General features: G+C 45.4%; 2 protein-coding genes across 3 annotated transcripts in view; one reads left to right on the top strand and one right to left on the bottom strand.

The window, feature by feature from the left end:
• Positions 1 to 18,565, top strand: part of LOC149340569 (uncharacterized) — a 21,916-nt gene extending 3,351 nt beyond the window's left edge. Inside the window, exons 4-11 of one of the 2 annotated variants that reach the window (XM_089549380.1) lie at positions 368 to 593; positions 2,587 to 2,751; positions 5,182 to 5,279; positions 7,267 to 7,390; positions 7,877 to 8,054; positions 13,763 to 14,063; positions 14,451 to 14,548; positions 15,822 to 18,565. In XM_089549380.1, the coding sequence (XP_089405506.1) occupies positions 368 to 593; positions 2,587 to 2,751; positions 5,182 to 5,279; positions 7,267 to 7,390; positions 7,877 to 8,054; positions 13,763 to 14,063; positions 14,451 to 14,546 (1,188 nt within the window). In that variant the 3' untranslated portion in view covers positions 14,547 to 14,548; positions 15,822 to 18,565. Of the gene's footprint in view, positions 1 to 367; positions 594 to 2,586; positions 2,752 to 5,181; positions 5,544 to 7,266; positions 7,391 to 7,876; positions 8,055 to 13,762; positions 14,064 to 14,450; positions 14,549 to 15,821 lie in introns of both variants that reach the window. The other variant, XM_089549379.1, reaches the window with a different exon arrangement.
• GABPI (zinc finger DHHC-type palmitoyltransferase GABPI) lies at positions 18,556 to 27,861 on the bottom strand. The gene is made up of 5 exons (XM_089549385.1): positions 27,543 to 27,861; positions 26,913 to 27,167; positions 25,655 to 26,002; positions 22,499 to 22,675; positions 18,556 to 19,859 (listed from the first exon to the last, which is right to left on the bottom strand). The coding sequence occupies exons 1-5, from the start codon at positions 27,674 to 27,676 to the stop codon at positions 19,667 to 19,669; spliced, it is 1,107 nt and encodes a 368-aa protein (XP_089405511.1). The 5' UTR covers positions 27,677 to 27,861; the 3' UTR covers positions 18,556 to 19,666.

The raw sequence follows: 27,861 nt of genomic DNA, 5'->3' as shown, positions 1-27,861 counted from the left end.
GTTTGTTCACGAGTGCCCACATAGCCTGTTCAGCACTAAAGAACTCGGACCTCAAATGCAGGGTCTGAAACATGAGGAGCTGCTCTTTTCAAAACTAGAAACTTCATTGTTAATCTTAATACACTGCACCAAGTAAGATAGCAAGGCTTACCAAAAATCTAAAATACGGACCTGGGAAGAGACGTGATTGACTGTGTGCTCTTTCCAGTTGTTTAGTGGGGCTCATGTTTCGTTGCTATTCTCAAGGCATCAGGCACTGCCACTTCAGAACAAACTATAGGACCTCTGCCTTATGTGTTCTTTCTTTTTTTCTGTTGTTTTGCTGGCAATGGGAGTGAAATTGCACGTGCTGTCTTGCCGCCAACAGTTGCACACCAAGCCGTCTCTGCGATGCGGACACTGCAACCACACCTTCCCCTCCGAGGCCGTCCTGCTGAGGCACCTGCAGCTGCATGGCTCCAGCCTGCCCCTGCAGCCCTTCATTGGCACAGGGACGCCATACCCTCTGTACTTGTCACCACAAATGACTGCTCTTTTGGCCAACAACAATGGCACACTCTGTGTAGTCGACGCACCCACTTTCATGGTCGCAGGTGAGGCGGATCTGTCAGTTCTGCCCAAGTTTTTTAAGGGTCATGGGATGAGGGTCTTGAAAACTTGTTTTTTATTTTTCGACATAACTTGTTGAAACTTAGCACGCATGTGTATCATAGAATGCTGATCTCAAATATGCATTTAGATTTCAAATATCTCACCTGGAAGAAATTTTATTGCAAAATAACATTCAAATTAGGCAATTTCTTATGGGCCTTTATAGTAATTTATCAGCTAAAGAATGATTTTTTAAGAATAAGTAAAGATTTGCAAAGGCCCAAAGCACATGCTAAAGCTTTCTTTTTTCCTTTAAACATGATATATGAGCAATTAGGCGAAGTGTGGGCTAATTACTGCCACATCATTTTTTCTTTCCAACTTTGTTGTTTATTTATGATCAACAAAGTTAGTTTGTAGACATTCTGTTAGCTTTAGGATGTGCTTTGAGCCTTTGCAAATGTCTGCTTATTCTTTACAAATGTTTATTTAACTGATAAATTACTAAAAAGGCCCGTAAGAAATGACCTAATTAGGATATTTTATTTTGTCATATATTTCCTGCCGGCTGAGATATTTGAAATCTAAATGTATATTCGAAATCAGCATTCAATGATACACCCAGGTGCTAAGTTTCAGAAAGATATGTTAACAAATAAAAAAATGTTTTCAAGACCCTCATCCCCCCTTAATTTTTTTTTATTTCAGTAACCATTTCAAGGTAACAGAATGAATTTCAAGAGAGGGCAAGCGTAGCATCGGTTGTCAAGAGTCGGTAGGCGGCTGATATTAGGAAGCTTGTGGGGATAAGGCAGCCATGGCTGGCACAGGACAGGGTTAATTGGAGAGATATATGAGAAGCTTGTGTCCTGCAATGGGCTTGGTTAAGCTGGTGGTGATGATGATCCACTGTTTTTCAAGTAGTGTCATCAGCTTTGTACACTGAAAAACGTCTAGAAGTCGTATTTTTGGGTAGGAACGAGGCCTAACCCGATTTTTAAGAAATCTGTGCAGAGTTCAAGAATAAAGCAAAACTGGGTTTTACGAGTAAATTAAGGGCTGTTACTGTAAAGTACCAAAAGAACTCGCACCTCAAGTCAGAAAAGAAAAGATTATACAGTGGACATAATGTTTAGGAGCCGACGCAACCAAGATAGCAGCGCTCAAGCTTTGAGAGAGCGTCCAGTTGCATGTTTAATCATCCCGTTATATGTTTGCTTCTTCTTCATCTCTGATCATGGTGCTGGTCTTCTAGCCTTCAAAACATTCAAGCACGAGCTCGGCCATCTTGGTTGGGCCAGCTATACAGCATTTGGGGAATCCCACTTCCCATATGTGGCCCATTGGCAGCTTTTTGGTTTAGATGCTGTAAAATTTTAACCGTGCAAGGGCTAGCAACATTCTGTATGCTTGTTTATTAGCTTGTTCAATGTCACTGCTAAGGGTCCATCAAAAAGGTGTTTGCCATGACTGTCAAAGATTAAGCGGAGCACTTCGCTCCTCAAAGTCACTGAAAGCCGAGTCCTGTTGCTGCCTATCTGCCTGATTAGTGACACATTATAGTTTTCTAGTGTTGTAGTTAATTATTGTGCTCATGCTGTTCTTGGGATCTTCTGGAACTGATGCTGAAAGAAGAGTGGCCTTTTCTTTTTCTATTTGTACATCACTTATGAGAAGCAGCTGCTTAACTGGAAATAGTACACTGCATCTAAACTCTTCAAGCATCCCAGGCAGCGTCAGACATAAATTTTTTAGATGAATGGGTAATGTTTTCGATTTTTCATTGAAGCAAAAAACTGCACCCTAGCATTTTGGTGGGCCCTGGAAGTGAGCGGTAAGAAAAGCAAACTGCTGCTCTTCTTGCCTCAGTGCATATTTGCAGGGCGTGCTGTTTATTTATGGCTAGTATACCTTAGCTAGCCGCAGTCATCCTTTTGTGTTTGGGCTGCCACTGGTGTATCGCACAGGATCAGCAACCTCTGTTGTTCACTGCAGTGCCTCATGACCAGCACTCAAGGTACACGTGCACCCTGTGCAACTCCACATTTCATCGACTGAGCCTGCTGGCCGAGCATGGTCTCAAGCACTCCGAGTTCCCGGACATCCACATTCAGGACAACTTTCTGCTGCCAGGCAGGGGCTCCCAAGAGCCACTCGGAGGTGTGCTTGGATGTGAACTTCCTTGGCATAGACCTCTCCCACAGTGCAAAAGTTGAAACAGTAGGCTGCACGCAAGCCGCGTGTCTACTATATTGCCCTGACACAGGTGCTTTCGATCCTGACTGAGTCAGTTCCCGATAGAAGCTTCAAGCACACTCAACACGCTACAGACCTGGGCCTGCTACGTGCTAGGTGGTGCAGCATACACTTGTGGCTAGTTGTGCAAGTAGTAGCAAACAGATGTGTTTGTGGTCTAGTAGAACTGAACAAAATGTGCTTTTTTGGGGGAAGTATTGCTGCATAATTTTCAAGTTATGTGCACGCAAGCAGTTTGTCTACTTATTAGTTTGCGTATGAATGTTTCCTAAGCATAAGGGTAGCAGTGGGAGTCCTTCAATCCAGACCAAAAAGCTCAGTTATGCTTCAGGAACTGGCTTAGTACTGTGCAATATTGGGCTTGATTGCAGTTGAAATCAGTGGCCATGTAGCAGTTTTGTATATGCATCGAGTTCAATTGAAAATGCCCTTGTGGCAGTAGTCTTGTAGCAGTCATTGAATCTTGGTGTGTGTTCAAACTGCGCCGAAAAAATTTGACTGGTTGCTAGAGTTCCTAGCTTCTACATTCCGTGCCTTTCGCCACACAACTGTAAATGAGAGCCTGCTGCTGAAGATATGCATCACTCACCCGTGCAAACAAAAAATAAATAAAACAGTCAGTTTCAGAATCTCTGGACTCCCCTTTTAGAGCTTGCATGATGTCATTTTTTGCCCTAGAGGTATGCTGAGACTGCAGAAATTTGCAGAATCAATTACTGGTCCAAGCTGGTTAGTGTCACAGTTATCATTCACTGATGTAGAGGAAAGAAAATTCCTTTAGCCTCCTTAAATGTTTGTCATGGCCGGAGCAGCAGCTTTTTGTTGCACACGAGTGTTTTTCATTGAAGTTATGCTGCTGGCAGTTTCTAGGTGCAATAAAAATCACATTAGTATAACAATAATGGTTTATAGTTGTCATAAGGAATTTCATGAAGCCAGAGCCTTGAAATCACGGAATTCTCTTAATAAAACATGTTGTGGTGCTAGTTGGCGATGCATTGTTTTTAAAAAAGTAATTCACACTATTTTTTCAGGCGAGCAAACCGACTGCCATGACAGGATGGGTGCTATTCTGTCTAAAAAAAGCAGCGCTGAATTACTTTCCTAGAAACAGTGATATCACAGTTCTTTCTTTTTCTTTTAATCATTAGATACGATGAGCATTAGGGTCAACTAATACGCGACATATTCAAAAGAACATGAGGATATAGTGGCAAATGGCAGCCACGGACGTTTGTACCATTTTAGAAGTACCTTCTTCGATGTCCTGCTGAATGTAACTAATTGTGAAGGTATCATGTAGGCTACAGATTGATCACTCCTGGCAACAAGATGACAAGGTAGACTGGTAAATGACACCTCGCATAGGACACTTGGCCACATGCTCCCTTTCAGCGTGCCATGCAGTAATTGACCATCCCATGCTAACCAAATTATAATTCTTTTGCTTATTCCTTTCCCAACCCCCCATGCCCAGTTGTTTTCTGGAGCTCGGAGCAAAATGCATGTTTCTGAGTGAAGATAAGATATAAAATGCAAAAAAAAAGCGTTTGATCATGGTTGCTTTCTTACTTGTTGACTTGTGCACGTGCATTGGCAGGGACATACATTTGCACACTTGTTTGCTCTAGAACGCAGCTGGCGATCTGCGCGTGATCTTGACACTGCCAGTCATGCAGAACTGTGCAGTGTCAGGTCATGTTACAGAGCCTCAGGTGGTCTAAATGAATTCTCTTTACCATGCGTCCCTTATAGCACATGTGTCGTTTTGGGGCGTTAAACCTCACATACGAGAGCTTTATACCATACGTTGAGTGGGAAGTTGAGGGCTACAGGTTTTTTGGAGCAAAAGCTACACTACTATAGCTGCGACGCATTTCGCTGCGAGCCTCCGAATGACCTTGAAACGACCCTGAGATAAGTCGTGGCTAGTGTTGCTATGCACCTATACCTAACCATGTATGGTCCACGTAGTGGACCACATTTGACCTTGAACTTTGTGAGCCTCCGAATGACCTTGAGATAATGGTTGCACATGTGCCTTACCATGTGTAGTCCGCCTTGGTGCTGCACCACTTAACCCTTGACGCTGACCTTTGACCTTTAAAGTTGTCGGTAGAGGGCGTTAAGAAGCCACGTGGTAGTCACATGGTGTCACGTGATTCAATATACAGTTGTGACATCAGAGTATGGGGTATATAAAAGGGAGCTGTGCGCTCTGCTTTCACGGCATGAAAACTCTGTTCAGCAGAGTTGAACCACTTGTATTTTTTTCTTTTTGATGTCTTGCACCTGTTCGTGTTGTAACCATGCCACTGCGTGTTGTCTGCGCAGCGCTCATGTGCTGCCAGTGCCGTGTGGTGTTCACCCACCCAGTGGCCCTGGCAGCTCACTCCTGCGACTCCAAGGTTGACATCAGTGGCCCTTCGTTGGTGAGCCCCATGGTCACGTTGGCGCCCCTGCTCGAGCAGCTGCAGTTGCAACAGCTGCAGCAGCAGCAGCAGCAGCCGCAGTCACAGCTGTCGTCAGCAGCAGCCCAGAGCTCCGTGCGGTTGTACACGTGCCCCTACTGCCCCTACACCTCTTACCTGCTGGCCAGCCTCATCAGGCACAAGGAGATACACTTCACCCACCGATGCACCGAGTGCTCCGTTCGGTTTCCCACAATGCCCGCTCTCATACAGCACAAGCAGAAGGTGCCACACGTCCCCCCAGACTCCACTTTTGATGGCCAGAGAGGCAAAAATCTCTTGCATGAAACTTGCACGCACGTTTGGTTTGGTGGCAGTGGAAATCTTCAGTTACTAAAAGGCCCCCTTTCTTCACAGTCCCATATTTTCCCTTTTCCTTTGGCTTTGGTGCTGGTGTTTGACTTAGTGCCATTACCATGGCATGTTGATTTTGTTGCGGTAGTGTGTGACTTATTTTGCCTCTATCCTGCTCTCAGCATGGCAATGTGGTAGCTCTTGAGCTTGTAGAGCTTTGTCACCAGTTCACAATACAATCAATGCTTAAATCTGGAAGAGGATGCTCCGTTCTCAAAAAGAACAGAAAACCTGCTCAGATTGTGCAGAGTTCAGATTAGGGTGAGCTCTTTTAATGTGCTTGCTGTTGAGGGGGAAAAAATGTGTCAATTCAAATGAACCAGAGGTTTAAATGACCATACTTACCCAAAATTTAGCCTCAGACCGAAACCAAGTTATGAGCAATCTCAGTGTTATTACCATCACAATATATACTGTGCAGACAGTTGGCATGGTTGTCATCTTGGAGATGTTAGGCCAAACTACATATTATATTGCTGCATAAAAGTCTGCCTTTTTATTATTATTATTATTATTATTATTACGAAAATGATTATTGGAAATTGTGGAGCCAAGCAACAGGTTGTACACCCACTGTGCTAGTGCCCACTCTTGTCAGCATGCGTGGAGCTCCGCGAGTAAAATAATTTAACTCATATGCAAATCGATTCCATTAACAAAACATGAGTCTACGCATTATTTACCCAGCTCCTCATGGTGGCAGCTGCTTCCAGTTAATGTCATTACTTTCAGTAACATTGAGAGCGTGCCTTGCATCGTAATTCGAAACTACAGGACTTTACAGTTCGGCTTGCCACTTAATCGAGCTATTTGGCCAGGCCGCACTTTAATGTTGAAGGCATGAAAGGTGCACTGTGTGATTGCTTTGTCTTCAGCTGCTGGCCTTGCAGTTGCATTGATGTGCATCTGTTGCTTTTAGGTGTGCTCATTACAGTGACTGCAAATAAAAACGCTTAAGAGGGTGATGAGGGGTAGTGTGGAGGCAGATCTTAGTGCGCTTTAGGCTTCTGCACAAGTTGCACTTATTCCATTTTCGCAAACATGCAAAACAGGGGTGTGTTAGAAGCGGGGTAATTATGGTAAGCAGTTTCAAATTAACGAGATTCCACTCTATTCTATTGCCTGTTTCTTTCAAGGAGTAGCAATGGAATAAAAATAAGACTGCTATCATATATTTTACATGCTAGCTGTCAGCAGCAGGAGTAAACAGCTTGGCTAGGTTCACACTACACTAGTAACTGCTGTAACTTAACTTAAGCAGGCACATTAACCACTGGAAGCTCTTCTATTGGCACTTGCATATAATATGTCTGTAGCGACTACAGATATTAGTGTGGGCTTAAAAATAAATAAGAAAAAAGTGCCCTGCCTGCACCGTTGTAGCGACTACAGTCTGAACATTGCCATACTGACAGAGCTGGAAATGATTTTGTTTGTCTCGGCATGCCAGTTCCAGGATTGTGGCATTGATTTGTCGTTGATTGATTGATTTGCCGTGACCTATAGTTTTATCGCAGGTGCCTTGTCTTAACGCAATTTTTCTCCAAGGTGTGCTGAGTGCTTGAGTTGACAATTGTGCTTTTGAATATTGCAGGTGCACCCAAATATGGTCTCTGCAGCTCCAGTGTCATCACCACCAGCACCACCACCACCAGTGCAATCCGTGAACATCAATGGTCCTCACAAGCGAGGACGGCCGAGGAAAACCGACAGCGAAAGTAAGTCTTAGTATCAGCTGAAAAGCTATGACTGTGTATGTATTATGTACTATTCTTTTCAGCCAGTTGGTCCATGGCGCACGACAGGACGCAACTGCAAAGACTTCAGTGTCACAGTGCTGCACATTTATTTGTATTTGCTCTACCTACTGTATCACAGCATTGGGAAACACCTCTCCATGCAGTCTAAATTGGCTGTAACCAGGCTGTAACTTGGCTTTCACTGCCTGATTATCAAAATCAAGCAGTCACTTGGTCGCTTTTAATTTCGAAATCTTGCTCTTCATGGCAGCAACAGCAACTACAATTATTACTATTGCTGTTATTATTGAAGGCAACAGCATGGAACGCAACCCCTGTCTCATGCCCTTTTGCACTGTGAGCGAAGGGGAGTCTCGGGGCACCTTCACGCTGAAGTTACTGTGCATTTCTTGTTCTCCTTGTATTTGAGCTGCGTGTGCATCTTCCTCGTCTTTTCTTTTACAGCTGAGCTGGCCAATGCTAAGCACCTGTGGCACTGCAAGACGTGTGGTGTAGGTCTGCCAAGGGGCTCTGAGGAGGCCATTTCGCACAAGTGCAAGATGTTCCGGTGTCCTCACTGCAAATTCGTGACCCACAAGCCTAACGGACTTGGAATTCACATCAACTTTGCTCATACTTTCCGGTAAGCAGGCCACAAGGTGGGACATGCAATTACCTGGCACACTTTTGCTTTCTCCTCGCATTGCCTGCTGGGAGCATGGCGATCGTTTGTCTTCTCTTGTTTTACAGCATTTGACCAGAGTAATGCTAGACATTGGTGACAGTAGCAGCCAATATCTCTAAATGGCTATTCTGGCCGCGGCGGCTAGAATTTCTTTGGAGGAGAAATTCTAGAGGCCCGTGTACTGTGCGATGTCAGGGCACGTTAAAGAACCCCAGGTGGTCGAAATTTCCGGAGCCCTCCACTATGGCGTCTCTCATAGCCTCAGTCGCTTTAGGACGTTAAACCCCATAAACCAAACCAAACCTCTAAATGGCTTGGTCAAGTGTTCATCCCTATTTTATATTGAGCGTTGTAGCAGGTGACAGTTTTGTCTATTAGAAAATCGGCAGTGTTTATTTTGGGCCATGGGGGTCAATAAAGCGGATGACAGAAACAAAACTTAAAACAGTGCGCAGGGACAGGACACAGTCAAGAAACACACAGACACAGCACTGACTGACAACTGAGGAATTTACTGCTTTGCTTGCAATAAATACAGAAAGTATCGTCTAAAATACAAAGAAAGCCTTGAAATCGTCATTTTGTCACTTCTGTCGTCATTGCTTGTCCAGATAACCCATTTCTTTTTTCGTCAACGTTAGTGATGGTGTGCTTACGCAGGTGGAACGATTCTTCTGAATGATGAACGCTTCGTATATCTCTCGCATGAGCTTTCGGGGGTATCTTCTCAGAATCTTGCAGCGTCGAAAGTGTGGAATGCATTCGCAGTCCGACACGTGTCCCGCTAGCTTGCTGCCATATCCTTTTTCAATGTTGCCGACGTGTTCCATGAGACGTATGTTGATGCAGCGTCCTGACTGCCCAACATATGACGCCCCCCATGACAAGGGGATCTTATAAACTACATCACTGTCGCATTCGGTGAATTTGTCTTTGTGCTTTGTTTTACAACGTGCTGTTTTTTCAGCGCCTTGGTTGACCATTTTGCACAACTTGGATAATTTGCTGGGCGCATTGAAAACTAAGTCCACTCCAGCTCGCGCCACCACTTTCTTTAGTGCGTGGTTGACACCGTGGACATATGGCATGACGGCTACCTTCCGCTCTACTTTTTGAGGCTTCTTGGGGTTCGGTCGCCGGAACTCTTTCAGTAACTTGAAGCCAAGGCTACAGATGAGGTCGTCCGGGAAACCAGCTTCACGTAACCGTGTCAGCTGTGTCTGGACGCTTTGCTGCTGACGGTGAATGCAGGATCTATTCACGGCACTCCTCAATGCGCCTGTGGCCACAGCTCTTTTTACCAGTTTCGAGTGCGCCGATGAATATGGTAGCAGGCCTTTTTTTGACCGCGGTGCATAACACCAGCACAGATGGGCTTCTTCGACGAATAGTCGTAGATCAAGGAACTGAAGCTGATTCTCCGTCGGTAATTCTTTGGTCAGTTCAAGGTCAGCAAGACCTTCACAGAAGATCTTGAAGATGCCGTCGACAACGTCCTTGTGCTTCTCCTGGTTTGGAAGCTTGTGGATAACAAGGAAGTCGTCCACAAACCGGAATGTCCTCACGACAGTGGTATTAGCCAGAGTTTCTTGTAGTTGACGGTCTCGGCGAGCTAGCAGAAGGTCACTGAGAATTGGTGCAACGCACGAACCAATGCATACGCCTTGCCGTTGGATGTATAGGTCATCGTTATGCTTTACAAATGTCGAACGTAGATAGAAGGCCAGCAACTCAAGGAATCTATCCGCATTGATTCCGCATTCATTCTGGAACCTTACAGTTCCCATGGCATCGATTCCTTCTCTCACTGTCTCAAACAAGGCAGCACGTGGCAGAGTGTAATAAAGATCTTTGATGTCTATTGAGAAGACACTCACTTTTTTCTGGCAGCCGTTCATGAGAAATGCGGAAACTTCTTCTGCCTTCTTGACAAGGAAAGGGTCTTCGACGGCGAGGAAGGAGAGCGATTCTTGCAGGTATCGTCCCAAGGGTTGCTGCCACGTTCCTCTTTCAGACACAATTACTCTGAAAGGGCAGTCATCTTTGTGGGTTTTTGCCGTGAAGAAGGCATTCAGGCATAAGCCCTCACTGTTCTTCACAGCTAGTCCTAGTTTTGTCAAGTTGTTGGCTTCACACAGTTTTAGGGCTTCGTTCCTTACTTTTTGGGGTTTAATCTTGTTCAGTTTGCGGAAGTTCTTTGCGATGGCCTGGCTTGCCTTCTCGCCAAAGGAAGCTGACGACATGACGACAAATCCTCCTTCTTTATCCGACAATAGAAGGCTGAGGTCCACCTCCTGTAAAGACTTGGCCGTCTTGTCAAGGCGTGGAAAGGCTCTTTTCTTCGAGGCTCGACTTAAAACGTCTACCCCTTCGCTTATGCACCTGCTTACTTCTTCATCATCTCCTTTGCCGGCACTACTCCTCACAAAGGAGAGCAGCTGAACTTTGTCCAGACGAGGTTCCATGCAAAACTTCGGTCCCAGTTCAAGCACTTGGCTTGCCTTTGATGCCATGCCTTTGAATTGATGCCAACACCTTTGTGGAAAAAGGTGTTGGCATCAATTCCAAAACAGGGCACTAGCTCCCCTCCGAAGCAGACACTCCATGTCCTTGGAAACACGCAAGTGCCTCTCCAGGCAAGCCAAGTGCTTGAACTGGGACCGAAGTTTTGCATGGAACCTCGTCTGGACAAAGTTCAGCTGCTCTCCTTTGTGAGGAGTAGTGCCGGCAAAAGAGATGATGAAGAAGTAAGCAGGTGCATAAGCGAAGGGGTAGACGTTTTAAGTCGAGCCTCGAAGAAAAGAGCCTTTCCACGCCTTGACAAGACGGCCAAGTCTTTACAGGAGGCGGACCTCAGCCTTCTATTGTCGGATAAAGAAGGAGGATTTGTCGTCATGTCGTCAGCTTCCTTTGGCGAGAAGGCAAGCCAGGCCATCGCAAAGAACTTCCGCAAACTGAACAAGATTAAACCCCAAAAAGTAAGGAACGAAGCCCTAAAACTGTGTGAAGCCAACAACTTGACAAAACTAGGACTAGCTGTGAAGAACAGTGAGGGCTTATGCCTGAATGCCTTCTTCACGGCAAAAACCCACAAAGATGACTGCCCTTTCAGAGTAATTGTGTCTGAAAGAGGAACGTGGCAGCAACCCTTGGGACGATACCTGCAAGAATCGCTCTCCTTCCTCGCCGTCGAAGACCCTTTCCTTGTCAAGAAGGCAGAAGAAGTTTCCGCATTTCTCATGAACGGCTGCCAGGAAAAAGTGAGTGTCTTCTCAATAGACATCAAAGATCTTTATTACACTCTGCCACATGCTGCCTTGTTTGAGACAGTGAGAGAAGGAATCGATGCCATGGGAACTGTAAGGTTCCAGAATGAATGCGGAATCAATGCGGATAGATTCCTTGAGTTGCTGGCCTTCTATCTACGTTCGACATTTGTAAAGCATAACGATGACCTATACATCCAACGGCAAGGCGTATGCATTGGTTCGTGCGTTGCACCAATTCTCAGTGACCTTCTGCTAGCTCGCCGAGACCGTCAACTACAAGAAACTCTGGCTAATACCACTGTCGTGAGGACATTCCGGTTTGTGGACGACTTCCTTGTTATCCACAAGCTTCCAAACCAGGAGCAGCACAAGGACGTTGTCGACGGCATCTTCAAGATCTTCTGTGAAGGTCTTGCTGACCTTGAACTGACCAAAGAATTACCGACGGAGAATCAGCTTCAGTTCCTTGATCTACGACTATTCGTCGAAGAAGCCCATCTGTGCTGGTGTTATGCACCGCGGTCAAAAAAAGGCCTGCTACCATATTCATCGGCGCACTCGAAACTGGTAAAAAGAGCTGTGGCCACAGGCGCATTGAGGAGTGCCGTGAATAGATCCTGCATTCACCGTCAGCAGCAAAGCGTCCAGACACAGCTGACACGGTTACGTGAAGCTGGTTTCCCGGACGACCTCATCTGTAGCCTTGGCTTCAAGTTACTGAAAGAGTTCCGGCGACCGAACCCCAAGAAGCCTCAAAAAGTAGAGCGGAAGGTAGCCGTCATGCCATATGTCCACGGTGTCAGCCACGCACTAAAGAAAGTGGTGGCGCGAGCTGGAGTGGACTTAGTTTTCAATGCGCCCAGCAAATTATCCAAGTTGTGCAAAATGGTCAACCAAGGCGCTGAAAAAACAGCACGTTGTAAAACAAAGCACAAAGACAAATTCACCGAATGCGACAGTGATGTAGTTTATAAGATCCCCTTGTCATGCGGGGCGTCATATGTTGGGCAGTCAGGACGCTGCGTCAACATACGTCTCATGGAACACGTCGGCAACATCGAAAAAGGATATGGCAGCAAGCTAGCGGGACACGTGTCGGACTGCGAATGCATTCCACACTTTCGACGCTGCAAGATTCTGAGAAGATACCCCCCGAAAGCTCATGCGAGAGATATACGAAGCGTTCATCATTCAGAAGAATCGTTCCACCTGCGTAAGCACACCATCACTAACGTTGACGAAAAAAGAAATGGGTTATCTGGACAAGCAATGATGACAGAAGTGACAAAATGACGATTTCAAGGCTTTCTTTGTATTTTAGACGATACTTTCTGTATTTATTGCAAGCAAAGCAGTAAATTCCTCAGTTGTCAGTCAGTGCTGTGTCTGTGTGTTTCTTGACTGTGTCCTGTCCCTGCGCACTGTTTTAAGTTGAAAAATGAACCAACTGGCCCCGCTACTTCCCATGATGCAGAAACAAAAGCCAGCGAGCAAGCCCGAGCAACTCTCGCAGCATAGTTTCGTTTTCGCGCATTTGGTTTACGATAAAATCTGGACTCGTTGCGAGGCTTGCAGTGCTGAGAAACCGATAGTAGGGGCTAAGCTGGCTAGGTACCATCGGGAACTGTGTGTTTGGATTGGCATTCCTCAGTCGGCAGTCTGTCTTCACAGTGTGGTGGCTCACACATTAGCCAAAGCTGTCACTCTTCAACCATTTCGTGAGGCTCCTGCCGACAGCATGTGCCGTGCTGCACCCCTCCAGTGTCACTCCACTAGCAAGGAGATATCTGACCATTTTGCAGTGCTCGTGACAACATTCAGTATGCAACAGCAGCTTAGAGTGCTTCATGACGAGTTCCCATGTTATGTAAGCATGAAGCCAAACTCATGTTAAACTTTTTTTCACTGAACACAATTTCAAATTTGAAATTAATGTATCCAAGTTATTAGTCTATGTACTACATACTTTTACTATAACTACTTGATTCTTCCTCCCTTTCTCTTATTTGCAAGCCTTATGTACAGGCAGTGCGTTTACAATGCTGTTTTGAGAACAAGCATTTATGTGCAATTGAAATTACATTGTATTGATAATTTCATATTTGAAAGTATTCAATTCGATTCGCTACCTATCTTTTATCACTCATATTTGCTTTGCAGCCGAAAATTTGATATTTGCATGCCTCTATTAATAAGCCTGACTAATCACCCAGGGAATAATCACTCATTGGGTGGTTGCTAATGGGTGATTATGCCTCCAAGATCACCAGTTAGTGTCAAGTGAATTGTGTGCCCCTTTCTTGATTCGCCTGTTGCTGTAACCAGCCTGCTCATTTTGTCGTTACCTGTCATTCAAGCCTTTCTGTTCATTTTTTTTGTCCCCCTCCATATGCACAGGTGCCAGAGGTGTGGTAAATCTTTTGTAACCAAAGAAGAGCGCGTAGTGCACTCCACCTACATGTGTCCGAACAGGCCGTTCAAGAATGTCTCGGAAGAGGATATTCCACTGGCGGTGCTCAAGCGACTCTCGGAGCTCAACTCGAAGCACCCTGAAAACCCGTCCAACTGCTCATCCGAGCAGCCATCACAACATAGCTCGGGGCATCAGCACGAACCCCAACCTGAAAGTGACCCGGGAGACGCGGAGGAACAAGTAGTCTTTAGAAAGAGGGGCCGCCCACCAAAATATAGACCACAGGTATGGCCGTCCCTCCTCCTCCGCATTTTTGCGGTTGCTGCGACACAGGGTTACGAAAAACTGTGAATAGCTTTGTGAGATGCACCAAGTCAGCCTGGAATCTGTTGAATGCGTACAATGCGTTTTTGGTGTCAAATGGAATGTGCTACCATCATGCAACATAACAGGGCCAAAAAAAAGTATGAATATTTCATCGGAGCCACGTGCTGTGGATTGATATGTTCCTCCTTTCTTAGAGTTATGGTGCGAAAATCCTTAACATGGGAGTGACAATGTTGCTTTGAGCTGAAAGACTGCAGTTTTGGTGCGCAGTATTATTTACATGCATGGGTGTGTGTTGTTCTCCTTCCAAAGTGTAACAGAACTGCCATGTATGCTTCCCCACAGGAGGCATTACTAGCCTCCCAGCCAAGCCAGGCAGAACCCAAGGCCGTTGCCAGAAAACGTGGAAGGCCCAGAGGAAGGCGGAAACAGGAAGCCTAGAGGTGAGCAGCAGGGCACACTTTCTACTGGCCAGTTAAACACTGCACAGATGGTTCAACAGCTACTTACACTGCTAGTCAAAACTATCACTTCACTCAGTATTATCACTCGTCGTTTCCCACGACTGCCATCTTGGTCTTGTTCGAAAGCTGGCACTGTTTCCTACATCTTGTTATTACTCACTGTTGTGAGATCTTTTCGGGATGTCCGCAAGCTTGTGTTTTCCGAGGCCTCTACAACAACATCCAAAAGGCTAGAGCGCACTTCAAGTGCGATTTTGTCAGCTTCACGTTTTTTACTGACATGGCTTGTCTTATGGTAGTTTTCATTATGTTTTTTTGGTGCAATTTCAATTAATCTTATACCATTAAATTCGGAAAGAACTAAACTATGGAGCTATGCTTTATTTTTATGGCTGAGTTGAACGTATCAGATTTTGTTAACCATAATGTCATTGAATTATATTTCACAGTTATGGTGTTTGTACATAATTGAACATTTTTACATGATAATGTACCTCAACAACAATATAAATAGCATAGCTTCAGATGGCAGGTCTTTGGCTAAGCTCCATATCTATTGCAACCAAGAACTTTAGAGGGAAAGTGTCTTAATGACCCGTAAGAAATGAACTAATTAAATTAGGCTTCAGTTATTTTTGAGATTTACTCAAATTTTTTTTCTGATTTTTACTGAGCTTTACTGAAATTTGCTGATTTTTGAGATATACTGAAACTATTTCTTTTTTTGAAAAAGAAAGAAATGCGTACGAGTATACGCTCCTAATTTCACAATGATATCTTTAATAATAAAAAGATTAATTTTAAGACCAGCGTCTCTCCTTAACCACCATGTTGTTTTAAACCCTATCCCTTCACAAAAAAAAAAAATAAAGGCTGCATATTAGGGTTGATAAATTTATTGCAGGTTACCTCTGCAAAGTACCAAACTGTATTCGTTTTGCGGCTGACAGCAGATAGTTTACACCTGGCTGCCACCCGTACCTTAATTTTTAATACATGCCGTATTTACTCGCATAATTTGCATATTTTCTTTAAATTAAGGCCTCAAGGGGGCGGGGGGGGGGGGGGGGGGTAACAAATTACGTGGCTCTTTCGTGAGCACAGCATAAAAAACTGTTGAAGTGATCAAGCCGTGCTGGTTCCGGCCTACCCAAAGTAAGGTATATAAGTCGTGATTTATAGGAATGATCATATTGAGAGTGATTGAACTTTTGGATGTGGCCTTAAGTAACTGTGCAAACTTTGGTCACAGTTTCAGATGCTGGGGCTGTCGTGCTGTGCCTAACCCGAGGCGTCAGCCGCACCACTCCCAAGTCTGCTGCCATCGTTTACAAGAACTCTCAACAGGGTTGGCATCGCCAGTGCTGCTCGAACACTTTCTTGTGATACATGGGTGCGCCCCACCTGTTCTCAAGCTATCAGAATACGTCCAAGTGCACCCCTCGTCTCAACGCACACGTTGAGGACACGACAGCGGCAGCCAGTGACGCAGTTCATTATGCTGTGCATTCAACCCATGGGAAGAGCCTGTGAGGCGTAAAGCAGTGCATACACAATGCATTCCCTCATCTTGTCAGCTTAAAGCTTTTGCTGCTAAGTCGCATCCGAAGAAAAGCAGAAAAATTTATGGTCTCACGCTGTTTGTGAGGTAACACACCTAATACTACAGCTAGCTGTTGTTTAATTTGTTGGATTGCTTGTAGCGGTGCTCAAATTAAGAGCAATTTTTTTTGCAACCAAGCCAGAAACATAATGTGTAGACTTGTCACCAGGAGCAAAAATATCGATACTGCACAAAGTGCAAAAAAAAAAAGTACGTACAGCACAAGCGCACAGCCGGGAACTAAAATGTATAGCGTGTACTTGCACGTGGCGACCAACATAGTTCGTGCCCACATTCTAGGCTGGGCCACCCAGGCTTTGAGGAAATTTCAGGAGCAAAAGTTTGGATGCCTTGAGGGGGCTTTTGCACAGCTTTTGTGGTGTTCAAACTTTTGCTCCCGAGTGCACATCTGGTCTTTGCGGACACCTGAGCGCATGTGGCTCAAGGCATTCACAATACCATTCGAGACAGTTGCTGTAGCCATACACCGTGCCTCACTATTTGCAGAACTAAAAGAGGCGCATTACTGCCGCACGTACTTCCTGCAAGCTAGCTTACCGTAAGGAACCCAATTTGTCTATTGTTCACTGCATTTGCACAGGGCTGGCAAAAACATGACAAACATGCTGTTACATATAGCTGCAGTGCTTTTTTTTTTTTCCCTTCCATAATGGCCAAGGCAGAGATGAGCGCTGTGTACTTAAGAACAGAGTGACAATGCATTGCACTCGCTTTAAACCCTGCTGATGTTTTTGGGCCGTTCTTGAGATAGAGGCTATCACTCCCTTTTGACAAAAAGTATGTGCCAAGCATTGCGCAGAGTGAACTGAAGATGGGTGACATGCATGTATCTGCACTGCTTATGCCACGTTGCGTAGTGTCTGTGCACCAATGTGAACAAACGGGCTAAGACATGGTACAGTTCCTGAGCAGTGCAAGCTGGGAAGGAGACTTCAGGTCTGTGGAGTGCATTTTGCCATGTCCAGTGAGTGCAATCTTCGTCAGGGCATTGACAGGGAGCCAAAGGAAGGGCCAGTTAGTACACTGCTGTTGTGGTGATCTTGAGTGTGTCCTAATAACTTGTTGCAGGATCATGTTGTCACCGTGACTCCCTTCCTCCCCTACCTCGCTCCTTTTTTGTGTAACTCTCCCCAAGCTTGTCCAACACTAACCTGATGTTGCCTGTAAGCCAACTCCAGATGTTTGTATGTGGCGTCTTGTTTTGTTTCGTGGACAGTGGGTGGTTTAAGTTAGTGTTCTGCATGAGCCAAAACAAGCCAGTGGCCGCACAGCTTCTGTGAACTGCCCACAGATGCCAGATGGAAAAAAAGAATTTTGGCTGAGGATTTGTGCGACATGGAAGTTTGTAAGCATGAATGAAGACAAGCCAGCCCGTGCAAGAATAATGGCAAGGAGCTTCTTTGGGGAGATGCAGTGACTTGGTGTTTTTGGCATGGTCATTCTGACCTGGTGTGTTTACGACTGTTGTCTCAGCACCTTGAGGTTCCACTGATAAGCTTCCACTTGTACTTGCTGGTTTGATCTTATGCTTTTCTTTTTATTAGTACATCTATTGGCCCACAGTGCACGCGAAAATGTATTCCCTGTGGGATACCTTTCCTTCTGCGGAACCACTGCCTTCTACTGGAACTGTGTAGAGAACGCTGAAATTGACAACAGCCAATGCGTGGTGTGAAACAGATGCTGGTGTGAAGCGCAGTGGTTTGCATGGATTTTTGTTTATGGCCGAAACAGGCAGTTCTGCCTGGTTGTCACTCACATCCAAAATTTGTTTTTCTCGTCGTAACTCTATCAAAATCTTACAATTCGACTAGGAATCTTGCTTGGTAAGCAAATGCACATGTTGCATTTGCTTCACTAGTGTGGTTGTGGCAGATTTCAGGATGCCTTAGCTGGCTCTGCATTAATAAATTCATTTCCATCATGAAAGGACTATTTGGTGAGTGACAGCAAGCATAAAACAAATTTCAGAAAGTTCGGCTCATCTGTTCAGGCTGCACGTCCTTCAAGGCCACTGTTGAAACCATTACTTACACAGCTCAGCCTTCTGTGTAGCCTGCAATTAGAGCTCAGAGATCTTATGCGAGCACAGTGATGGATAGCAGCCTTGCTAGCCTCCTTTTTTTTCTTTTTGACTGAAGTTTGTGTTAAAGGCAGTGCCGGTGAGCAGATCGCACATCTTTGCAAAGTTTTGAGTTGTTACAGAGTTGCTGTACTTCACTTATTCTTTTATGTAACCATTGCATCCTATGGGGCTCCCCTCCATGTTTATTAAATATGTGCTGGCATAAATAAGCATTTTTACTTTTGGCATTGTCCCGAGATCTGTTAAGGCAGTTATTTTTGGTAATAAAACAATGTGTACTTTTTAAGTAATTGTTTTATTTTTCCGCATTGTGCGCCACAAGTAACACAAGTCAGTATGAAGTACTTGACAAAAACATACCACAGAGTGTAATACTCGCGAAAAGCCACAAGTGCAGCTTCTCGTAAACACCGAAACTGCTAAAGGATAAGCGAGAAGTTACATGATCCTTTACGTGCCTAGCGCATGCAACTTATCATGCAAGGCAGCAACATTGGTTTTTCACAACTGCATCAAAAGACTGTAAGTTGAAAGACCACGCCACTTTAAAGAGGGCTAAATGGCTTAAAACTTCCTCAGACTGCCACAAGGAAGAGTATCCTATTAACTAATAAGAGATCATCAAAGATAGTCATTCCTGAGGAAAACTTCTGACACAGCAGCAAGAGCTTGCACCCATAGCTGTTTACTGCACTTACGAGTTCTTACACACTACCTTTGGTGCTTTAAAAGGGACTACATTAAATCACAGAGCTTTCATTCATAATGCGTTGAAAGCGAGTGTTTTCACGAATGAAGAACATCAAAACGTTTGGTATCAAGATCTACCATCACATAACTGAATTTAACACAATATAGACCTCGTATAGGTCTCGCGTAGCTGCCAGAGAAAAACATCCACGCCACTCGGCATACAACTTTCATACAGCAGCAAGCAAGCCATTCTGTACTTGAGTGGAGGTGGTATGCCTCTACCACTACCAACAGTGCAGTCTATATACCGCACAGATGTCGCAAGCATTGCGGCCAGCACTTGTGGATCCAGTGCTTTCTTCAAGATATGCAATGCCTGAATTTGCCGCGTAACTTCCCCTGCCCAAGGAAATAAGCCCATATTAATGCTCCCATGAGTTTCACAGACAACCGCTTCTAAGCAAGCAGTGTACCAAGCAGTCCTGTGGCTGCTCGCACGCCGGTCGCACTTCATGCAGTCGTGAACATGTATCTCGTTGACTCCTTGAACGTGTCCGGCCTACACCACAATCTGGTTTCATGCTGGTCTTGCCAAGCCTGCATGGAGGCAGTGTGGTGGCCATGATGGCAAATAAATATCGCGCTGTGAAAGAAGGGATCACAAGGAAACAGCGACGGCGTGGTGCAGCACAGGCTACCTCCAGCTAGGGCACCAGAAGGAGCGGCAGTTATTCCAAACACCACGACTGTAGACCCCGATCTTGTGCCGGCGCATCTCGTAGATGGTCGTGTTGATGGCCACCAGCCAGAGCTGCTGGAACAGCATCAGTGCCACAGGGATGGACACCAGCAACGCATACACAGCCGACACAAAACACAGTGATATGCTGCAAAAGAAGCAACACAAAAGTGTTATCACACCAGAAGCATGCATGTGCCCAGACATTAAGTAGGTGCACAGCTATTGTCTGTTTTTCATTATATATATCCAGTGGTAACTCAGGATGTACTACGTCCGCCGCTTATGAACGTGGGCGGCGCTGAGAACACTCTCAAGGTTAGGTCAACTACAAACATAAATACCCCCGAAAGCAGAAGATCTGACAGCCGTCGCCGTAGCTCAGTTGGTAGAGCACTGGACACGTAATTCGGGGGTCGTGGGTTCGGTTCCCACCGGCAGCATGTGGTTGTTTTTTCTTCTGCTTTTCTAGTCATTTATCTTTAAGTGATAACATCTTTAGTACTATTCTCCATTGATCAACAGCACAAAATAAATTTTAAAAATCTCTGTGTCCCTTGGCTTCTGTGGCTGTTGGCTTCTCTCTCTCTCTCACACACACACACACACACACACACACACACACACACACACACACACACACACACACACACTGTGTGTGTGTGTCGCAACAGAGGAGCCTTTTTACTGCAGCCAGCCAATGCAATAAACATTTCTACAAACAGCAAGCGTGACAAAAAGTCTTCCAACGTAGTCACGGGAACAGGTCTAGTAACCTATAATATTTATTGCAGGAATATGTGTCTATGCATGTTTGTCTATCCACACATCCACAGTGATCTCACTTGGATAACAACACCCATGGCTTTGTAAACGTGCACTATATATCCATGGCCACATACAGCATTCGGTATATAGAGTTTCAGCGCGCTGGAAGAATGAAAATGCCACGCGGACGGAAGCGAAGAGAGCGCGCATTGACGCCGAAGCGGCAAGACGCTTTCAAAGCAAAAAAAAAAAGGCGCCAAGGCAATCATCGTTCCAAGATTCGGCTGGCTAGCTGATGTGCGCAGCCGATAGCTGCCGTCGCCGAGGGCTGGCGGCGACACTCCGAAAACTAAACTACGCAGCTGGACTCTGCTTATTGACGGGGGCTGCTGATCGTCAACTCCTGCCATTGGGCGCACGTAAGAGGGTCATGGGAGACAATGCAATGTGCAGTTTGGGCTTGGGGACAAAAATCTGGACGATCGCTCCTCAAGTAGGTCGTACCTCAACACGGCGCCACTTTGAGATTTCGTCCGCATTAACCAAAGCCAGTCACTGGGCGTCCGTATAAACGAGTTTTCAATGCCACAGACTCGCACGGGCGTTTAGCGGGACTCCGGCAAGAGTCCGAATATCCTCCGAATTAACCAGGTTTCAGTGGTACAAGATGATGGCCTCAATAAAATAAGCAAGCTTCCAGGGTGTTAACTGCAGGAAGAACAGCAAAAGGAAGGCACAGAAAAGCCCTCTGCCTTTCCTTACTAGGTGCCTTTATCAACGATGCCCGCTGAGTATGCATGGCAGCACAACAGAACCCAAGCATATGTGCACTCCTGCAGAAGTGTAGTCTAGCATTAGTGTGGACATGAATGCAGATCTTGCAAAGTTTATAAGCATAATATGTTCATTTTCAAAAGAAAAAAATACAATTGCAAGGTCCCTGGCGTGCACACTTGAAAAATCCAAGTGCTTTCAATGTTGCGATTTCTAATCGTACAAATGTACATGTGCCTGCAGTAAAATTAACAGTTGGTGTTTTGCATAGGAAAACTAATGGGCGCTGACTATAAAAACAGAAAACAATTTTCTTCTTTGAACAGAAATGGCAAGCAGCATATGAAAGGGTTAACTAGACCAGCACATAGCCTAGGTTCTAACAACAGGCTTTCACAGGAGCGTAGTTAAGAAGCATGGACAGAACCGGTGGCAGGGAGCATGAAAAATCTGCTCCTTTTTTTTTACACAGCACCTTTAATTCACTAACATGAGCTTGGCACAGAATCATTCTACTGATAATAAACATCATCAGCAGCACAGTTGTGTTCATTAAGGACTAAGGCACCATCCATTGATCAATCACCTTTGTCCTGTGGCAGCTCCAGCCACCCTGTTCCCGAACCTGTGCTTTTAGGCTGCTGCACATAACTGCACATAAAACCTCAGGTGCCCGACAAGGCTATCACACGTTCATTACCTCTTAGGTTTAGCTAGTTTCTAAGTAAACAACAGGTTAACATAGATAAGCTAAACAGACATGCCACAGCTCACAATGGCAAGACTACTACCTGACACAGCTACCACTTCTTCCACCCATGAAATCAGAACTTTGCCTATCTTCACACAGGCAAGAACATGTTCTAGCACACAATAAGAAACCTTCAGCTTTTTATGTTTATGTGTGCTCTACTATCTTACTGTTAAAACTATTTTCGATGGCCGATTTCAGCACCTTGACACATCCTTACAGAACCTTAATATTAAGAATCTGGGTAAAAAGCAGTGCACAGCGCAACTAAACTACTGAATGTGTGCACATGCATGAAAAAGGTATACTTGTGCGAAAACATTGAGCACTGTGTCCCAACAGCCATTGGTATTGTGAACTAAGTGGGCCACAGATGTGGAGTCTGGCATGTGCCAAACAAGGTTCACCACTATCCAAGCACTGCCATCGTTACAAGCTACCACGGTTTTTTAGGTGTATACAACCAAGAGAGTTGAGAAACTTGGTGCACTCACTGAATGTCTTCGTAAACTTCAAAGCAGTTGTCTGGGATAAGAAACGTGTCCCACAGCATTTTTGGCCGACAGACAGTGGTCAGTGTGAGGTTTGCGCCGTAGATCAAAGAAACCACCAAGCCAAGCAGGCCAAGGATGAAAGCTCGATGGTTTTTTTCACCAATGCAGGTGTCCAGCCTAAAACAAAGGCCAAGCGTTAAACGTGACACAGTATAGTGCCCTTTAGCCCTTTACCTTGTGCCTATTCTCTAGAATACAACCCACACTTGGCCCCTCATACAATGCTTATCTGAGCGCATATTAGTAACAAGTCAGTCTAAATTTGACTGTCGAAATGGCTGCCTGATAGGTCATTAACCCGTTTTCTTCTGCCGTTTTGTGCATATTCCCCACGCGGCATTCTGCGCTGCATTTTGGGGGACGGCACACTACCTGGGCCACTGCAAGGTACGAACAATAACTAGTTCTGTAAATGTTGCAGCGGAACGAATTTTATATTATTTTGCTCCCAAAGCACATGCAAATCTTCAGCATCCAGAAATATTTTTTTGTGTGGAAAATCTTGAAACATTCAGGCATGTGAACTGCCACACTACATTTTTCACGCTACAAATTACTTTCGCTCTTTTTGCCCTTCACTTTGCAAACTAAGCAACTACATGATGGGTCTGGTTCGACAGCATCCGGAGGTATACGACTAGCAAAATGGCCTCACTGACAGGCTTCCAGACGCATTGAGGATGGCGCTACAGTTGATTTTCTCCATTGGTTTCTATCCGGGCAACACAGTCTTTTCAATGACATGTTCGATAAGATCAACTGTCTAGACTGTAAAGCACAGTTTCTTTTCCAATGGCTTTCTGATACAGTATGGTGCTTTTAGAAACAGCCAAATCCATCACATAAAGGAATATTTTCTTTTAACCTTTGCCATAATTACGCAATACGCGGAATGACGCCAGCTGTTGATCTTCACTGTCTATGCCACCACACCTCAGTTATTGTGATGACGTGGATTGTGATGCCTCGTGTGTACAAGGAAGAAGATGCCAAGGAAGTAGAAGGAGGGCATGCGAGTGCCCGAACAAGGTGCAGAAGGTCCGAGCTAGGTATAGGCATGGCTGTGGCTTGGTGTTGCTGTGCCAGGGTGCATATTCGTAAAGCTCCACAGTCAACGTCAGCTAGCCAGGTCCAGCCGGGCACCTAGGTGCGGGGACTGGTCCCCCGCGCACACAGCACCGCGCCACCCTCTGAAGCCGTGGTCTGCTACCGGCCAACAGCCACTGCCACCCGACACCTTGCTGCCAGCTCACCTGGTGCTCTTTGGCACCACGGCACCTCGCACGGCTGCAGGCGCCACAACAGACACCTGCCTTGCCAGCCGTTACAGTGCCTTTCACAGCTTCACAAACCCCAGCGAACTCCCACTTTCTCCGTCGGACACGTATACCTGACCAGCCGGTGCTACCGTCATATTCGCTGGACTGAAATGTAGGACGTTTATTTTTTGTGCTGTTACTCGTGTCCATATCACTTTCATCTACGTCCTTGTTTCTAATACACTTGTGCTCTGTGTTGGTCTACACTCTCTGTCTGCCCATAACTCCTGGGCGGACCTGGGCCCAATAACTCTATCACAGTTATAATCAAGTACAACATGTTGTTAGGCTTGGTTGGCTGTTTTTCCTTTTCTTTGCCATGTCTCTCACATTTGTACCATCATGGACTGTTGAGAGCATTGAGATTCCTGCATCTCTGCGATGTCATGTTAGCGTTGAAAAGAAGCTGAGAAAAAGATTTTTTCCGGCCAAAGTATTTGCGAAATTAGCAGACAAGTAGTGTCTTCTGGCGTATAATTTACTGATCTTTTTTAGTGCGTCATATCTTTTTACTTTTTACAGCAGATATTTTTCCAGCATCCAGTGATTTGACGGCTTCACTTTGGCCCGGACACTTTGGACTTTGGCCCAGTCGCCGCTGGCCAGTGAATCGCCAACTTCAGAAGCAAATGGGTTAAGCCATGCAAGCAGAAATGATATCAGCATTGCTTTCAGCATTGCTTTCAGCACAGAAAGTACAAAGGCACAACTACTGCTAAAATTTTGAAGCCTTGGCATACGTGAACCATACAAAATGCTTCCAAATTTAAGAAAGAATTAATTCCAATTCTATCAGTTAAGATATAAGAACAAACAATTGCAGAGAAATGCCCAGAAATTCACAGGTGCACCCTAGCTGCAACATTTTTCACCATTACGGAAAAAGGGCAACTATGTGTAAATATAAAAGTACACTATGTGTAAAAGCATATTATGAGTAAACAGATGAGGTGAATGACTGCCTCCCAGTTATCAACCAACTTTCAATGCCAACAACATTCAGATCCTCAGCATACGAGGTCATGGGATAAAATCCCTGACCTAGCTGTTGTATTCTAATGGAGTCGAAATGCAAAAATGGCATATAAAAGTGCTCTAGGTGATAAATTTATCCACAGCCCTCAATTATGGCAACTCTCTTCTTCCCCCAACCCCTCTTCCTTGGTCCCTTTCCTTAACACACGGTTTGGGTGTCTACCAGGAGTGAGACAACCCTTTCAGGCGCCATTTTATTGTTTTGACTGAAATCAATTATTTTTCCACCTAAGTAGTACATTCAGGCCTCAAGAAAGGGAATTTGTTAGTTTTCGAACGTGAAAGACCAGGTAAGTTTTTACAACGATGTGGAGAATTCCGTACAAAGTGTGAGATTTGTTAGAAATAGTAACATCGAAATGTTCCCGTGTGTCGTGTAGACACCCTAGGGATCGTGGAATCGCTTTGTGTTTCGAATATTCACATTACGCTCGAAATTGAGCAAAAACAATCGATGTCTTCACTTGCGGCAAAATCTGTCTGCACAAAAACGGCAGACAAAGTACTACCTAGCTCACTTTTATGTGAAATATTATTTACTGCATTCGCTACATGGTACAAAAAAGCAACTTATTTGCAACAAGAGGGGTGCTCAATTTGGCTGAAATAATGAAATCACTGTCAAGTGCTCCAGTTTCTCAGAAAAAGGTGTAAGTTTGTCGCTTACACAATTGAGTACAAAGCACCTGGAAGGGTTAACGCGCCGTTTCTTAATCCCCCCCTCCCCTACCTTCTGGCTTACCAGACACAGTGGTGGTCCCTCTTGAGGAAGCAGCGGCCGCAGAGGTGGCAATGGCTGCAGCGTGGTGGCTGCACCACTTGGCACACAGAGCACTTGGCATCCTCCGTTTCCGAGTAGGGCACATTGACGCTGCAGGCTTCGACTGACTTGCCAGCCTCGAGAGTAACGCCTGTGGCCACCAGGTCAGGCGGGCAGCTATGCACTTGGTAGGCACACAGGCAAGTGAAGGCAACCGCCAGCATGAGCACAGTGTTCTCCGAAAAGAGGATCTCGAGGTAGGGCACCACTTCGAGTTGGAACACGCCAAGCAGCACGACTAGGGACGTCACAGTCCACGACAGGAAGAATCTGGCCACAGGGAGAGTGAGCAAAAAATACTGAACAACTCAGGCTTGAGTCGGCAGACAGGAAGCCATTCATGCCAGCAGAATACATTTCCTTGCAGAGCTCACGCTTGTCTAGACCGAAGTGCCTGCGCCGAAATCTTTAAGACCTTAGTCAAAGCTAGTATCCTGTACACATACATCAGTGTTTCTCAGTGCTTCCTGCACAAAGCCTAGCATGCTGTTTAAATACAAAAATATGAACTGCAGAAACACTTAATCTGCAGTTTAAAGCCATTTAAAATGAACAGCCCCACTCAGATGTTTAGCACTTAAGTACACGAGATGTTACACTCAAGTCCAAAAAATCACCCATTTAGCAATGGAGCCAACTCTAAGCAAACATGACACAGTGGAAAGGGTCATGCACACAGGACCATCCCAGTGACATTCCAGCATCGCACAGCAGTAATACTAAGCAAGTTCTCAAGCTGACAGGTTTCTATGTATTTTAACACTTCATGCTTGTTCTCTGTTAAAATTCTCATGTTTTGGCCTTTAACAATTATGGTCCCATGCTCATTCATTTAACTCAAAGTTTGTGATCATCCCTTCTTTCTTTACAACAAAGTATTCGTTCCCTTCAGTATTCGAGAACATATAAAGAGCAGAAGACCAACCATATGAAACTAATCACAGCCGATCAGCTGGCACTTAAAACCAATTGGAATGAGCAAAGGTTCGTTGCGGATTTTGCTTACTGCGGTACATTTTACGTCCATTAGTTATGTATCTCAAGCTAAACTTTCCTCCATAAGGACAACCTTTCTTTGGCAAGGAACAAGATTCCGAGCAATCGGTGCTTGTCCCATGTTGTTCGAGCTGTTTTATGCGTCGAATATGCACAAGGCAAACAAAGTGTTGTGTATACGTACTTTGTTCTTGTTCTGCTGCTCGAACACCGCCGATGGATGAAGTAGAGAGCAAACGGCAGAACCGAAAATGTGATCATGAGCATTGTCCAGCTGTGACAGGCGAGCAAAAGAACTGTGGGCAGGAGGATAATCGGCGAGATGAGGTCCAACTCCACCCGCTTCGCGCCTCCGAGCCAAGGCACCCGAATGCGGTCCATCGCTGTGGCTTTTATGCGTGACCAGTAAGGTGCGGGCACTCGACGGCACGTAAAGAGTCTTCAGGTGAGCGGGAAGAAAAAAAAGAAAAATATATATATACAAGCCGGTTCAGCATGCTGCGCAGCATCAAAAAGCGATTAGGCGAGGTTATTCACGCCCACACGGCTTCGGCATACCGATATGTTTCCGCATAGCGTCAAAGCAAAAAGCTCCAACTAAACCGGGGGGTAAGACAGAGCGAACACGAGTAAACACCACGAACAATACAGAGGGACATATTTCCTCGTAAAAACCGATCAACGCTGTCCCACTGCTTACCGCACAAAGCAGCTCGGCCGGCGAGCAGCATAGGGCATAACGGCTCACTTAAAATGATAGTGGTACGGATACAACTGGCATCGATAAGCACAAAATTGCATTAGGACAACTTGCCTGTCAAACGCGGTATCCAAGGCTTCGCAGTCGCACAGGCATGCCAAAATGTGCGATCGTTCTCCCAGTTCCGAAATGTATTCGCAGCAGCACAGTGGATCGTCATCAGGCATGCGACGGTGACCAGTTTTCATAATAACGCTGTCATTACTCGACTTCCAACGCTCTGAGCGGCAGCGACACAATACTCCCTCCACAGCATCGAGACGACAGGCGCCCGGGTACACACGACATTTGCAGACAACGGGAGAGGGCGGATCAAGCAAGAGAGCGGGCACCCGCGCTGGCCGCTGGCCCGCCGCAGGACTAGAGGGGAGGA

This window comes from Amblyomma mixtum, chromosome 6 (assembly GCF_055824585.1).
Source record: "Amblyomma mixtum isolate Tamu chromosome 6, ASM5582458v1, whole genome shotgun sequence".
NCBI lineage: Eukaryota > Metazoa > Arthropoda > Arachnida > Ixodida > Ixodidae > Amblyomma > Amblyomma mixtum.
Note: the sequence above shows the minus strand (reverse complement) of the source record. Positions and strands in the feature narration are given on the sequence as shown.

What these genes read in the sequence shown, in the direction of transcription:
- GABPI (XM_089549385.1), bottom strand. Translation starts at nt 27,676, where the DNA reads ATGAAAACTGGTCACCGTCGCATGCCTGATGACGATCCACTGTGCTGC. An exon ending in TTGGATACCGCGTTTGACAG is followed by an intron (nt 27,168 to 27,542) that starts GCAAGTTGTCCT and finishes GCTCACCTGAAG; the next exon opens with ACTCTTTACGTGCCGTCGAG. An exon ending in GAAGTTTACGAAGACATTCA is followed by an intron (nt 19,860 to 22,498) that starts GTGAGTGCACCA and finishes CTTCTTTTGCAG; the next exon opens with CATATCACTGTGTTTTGTGT.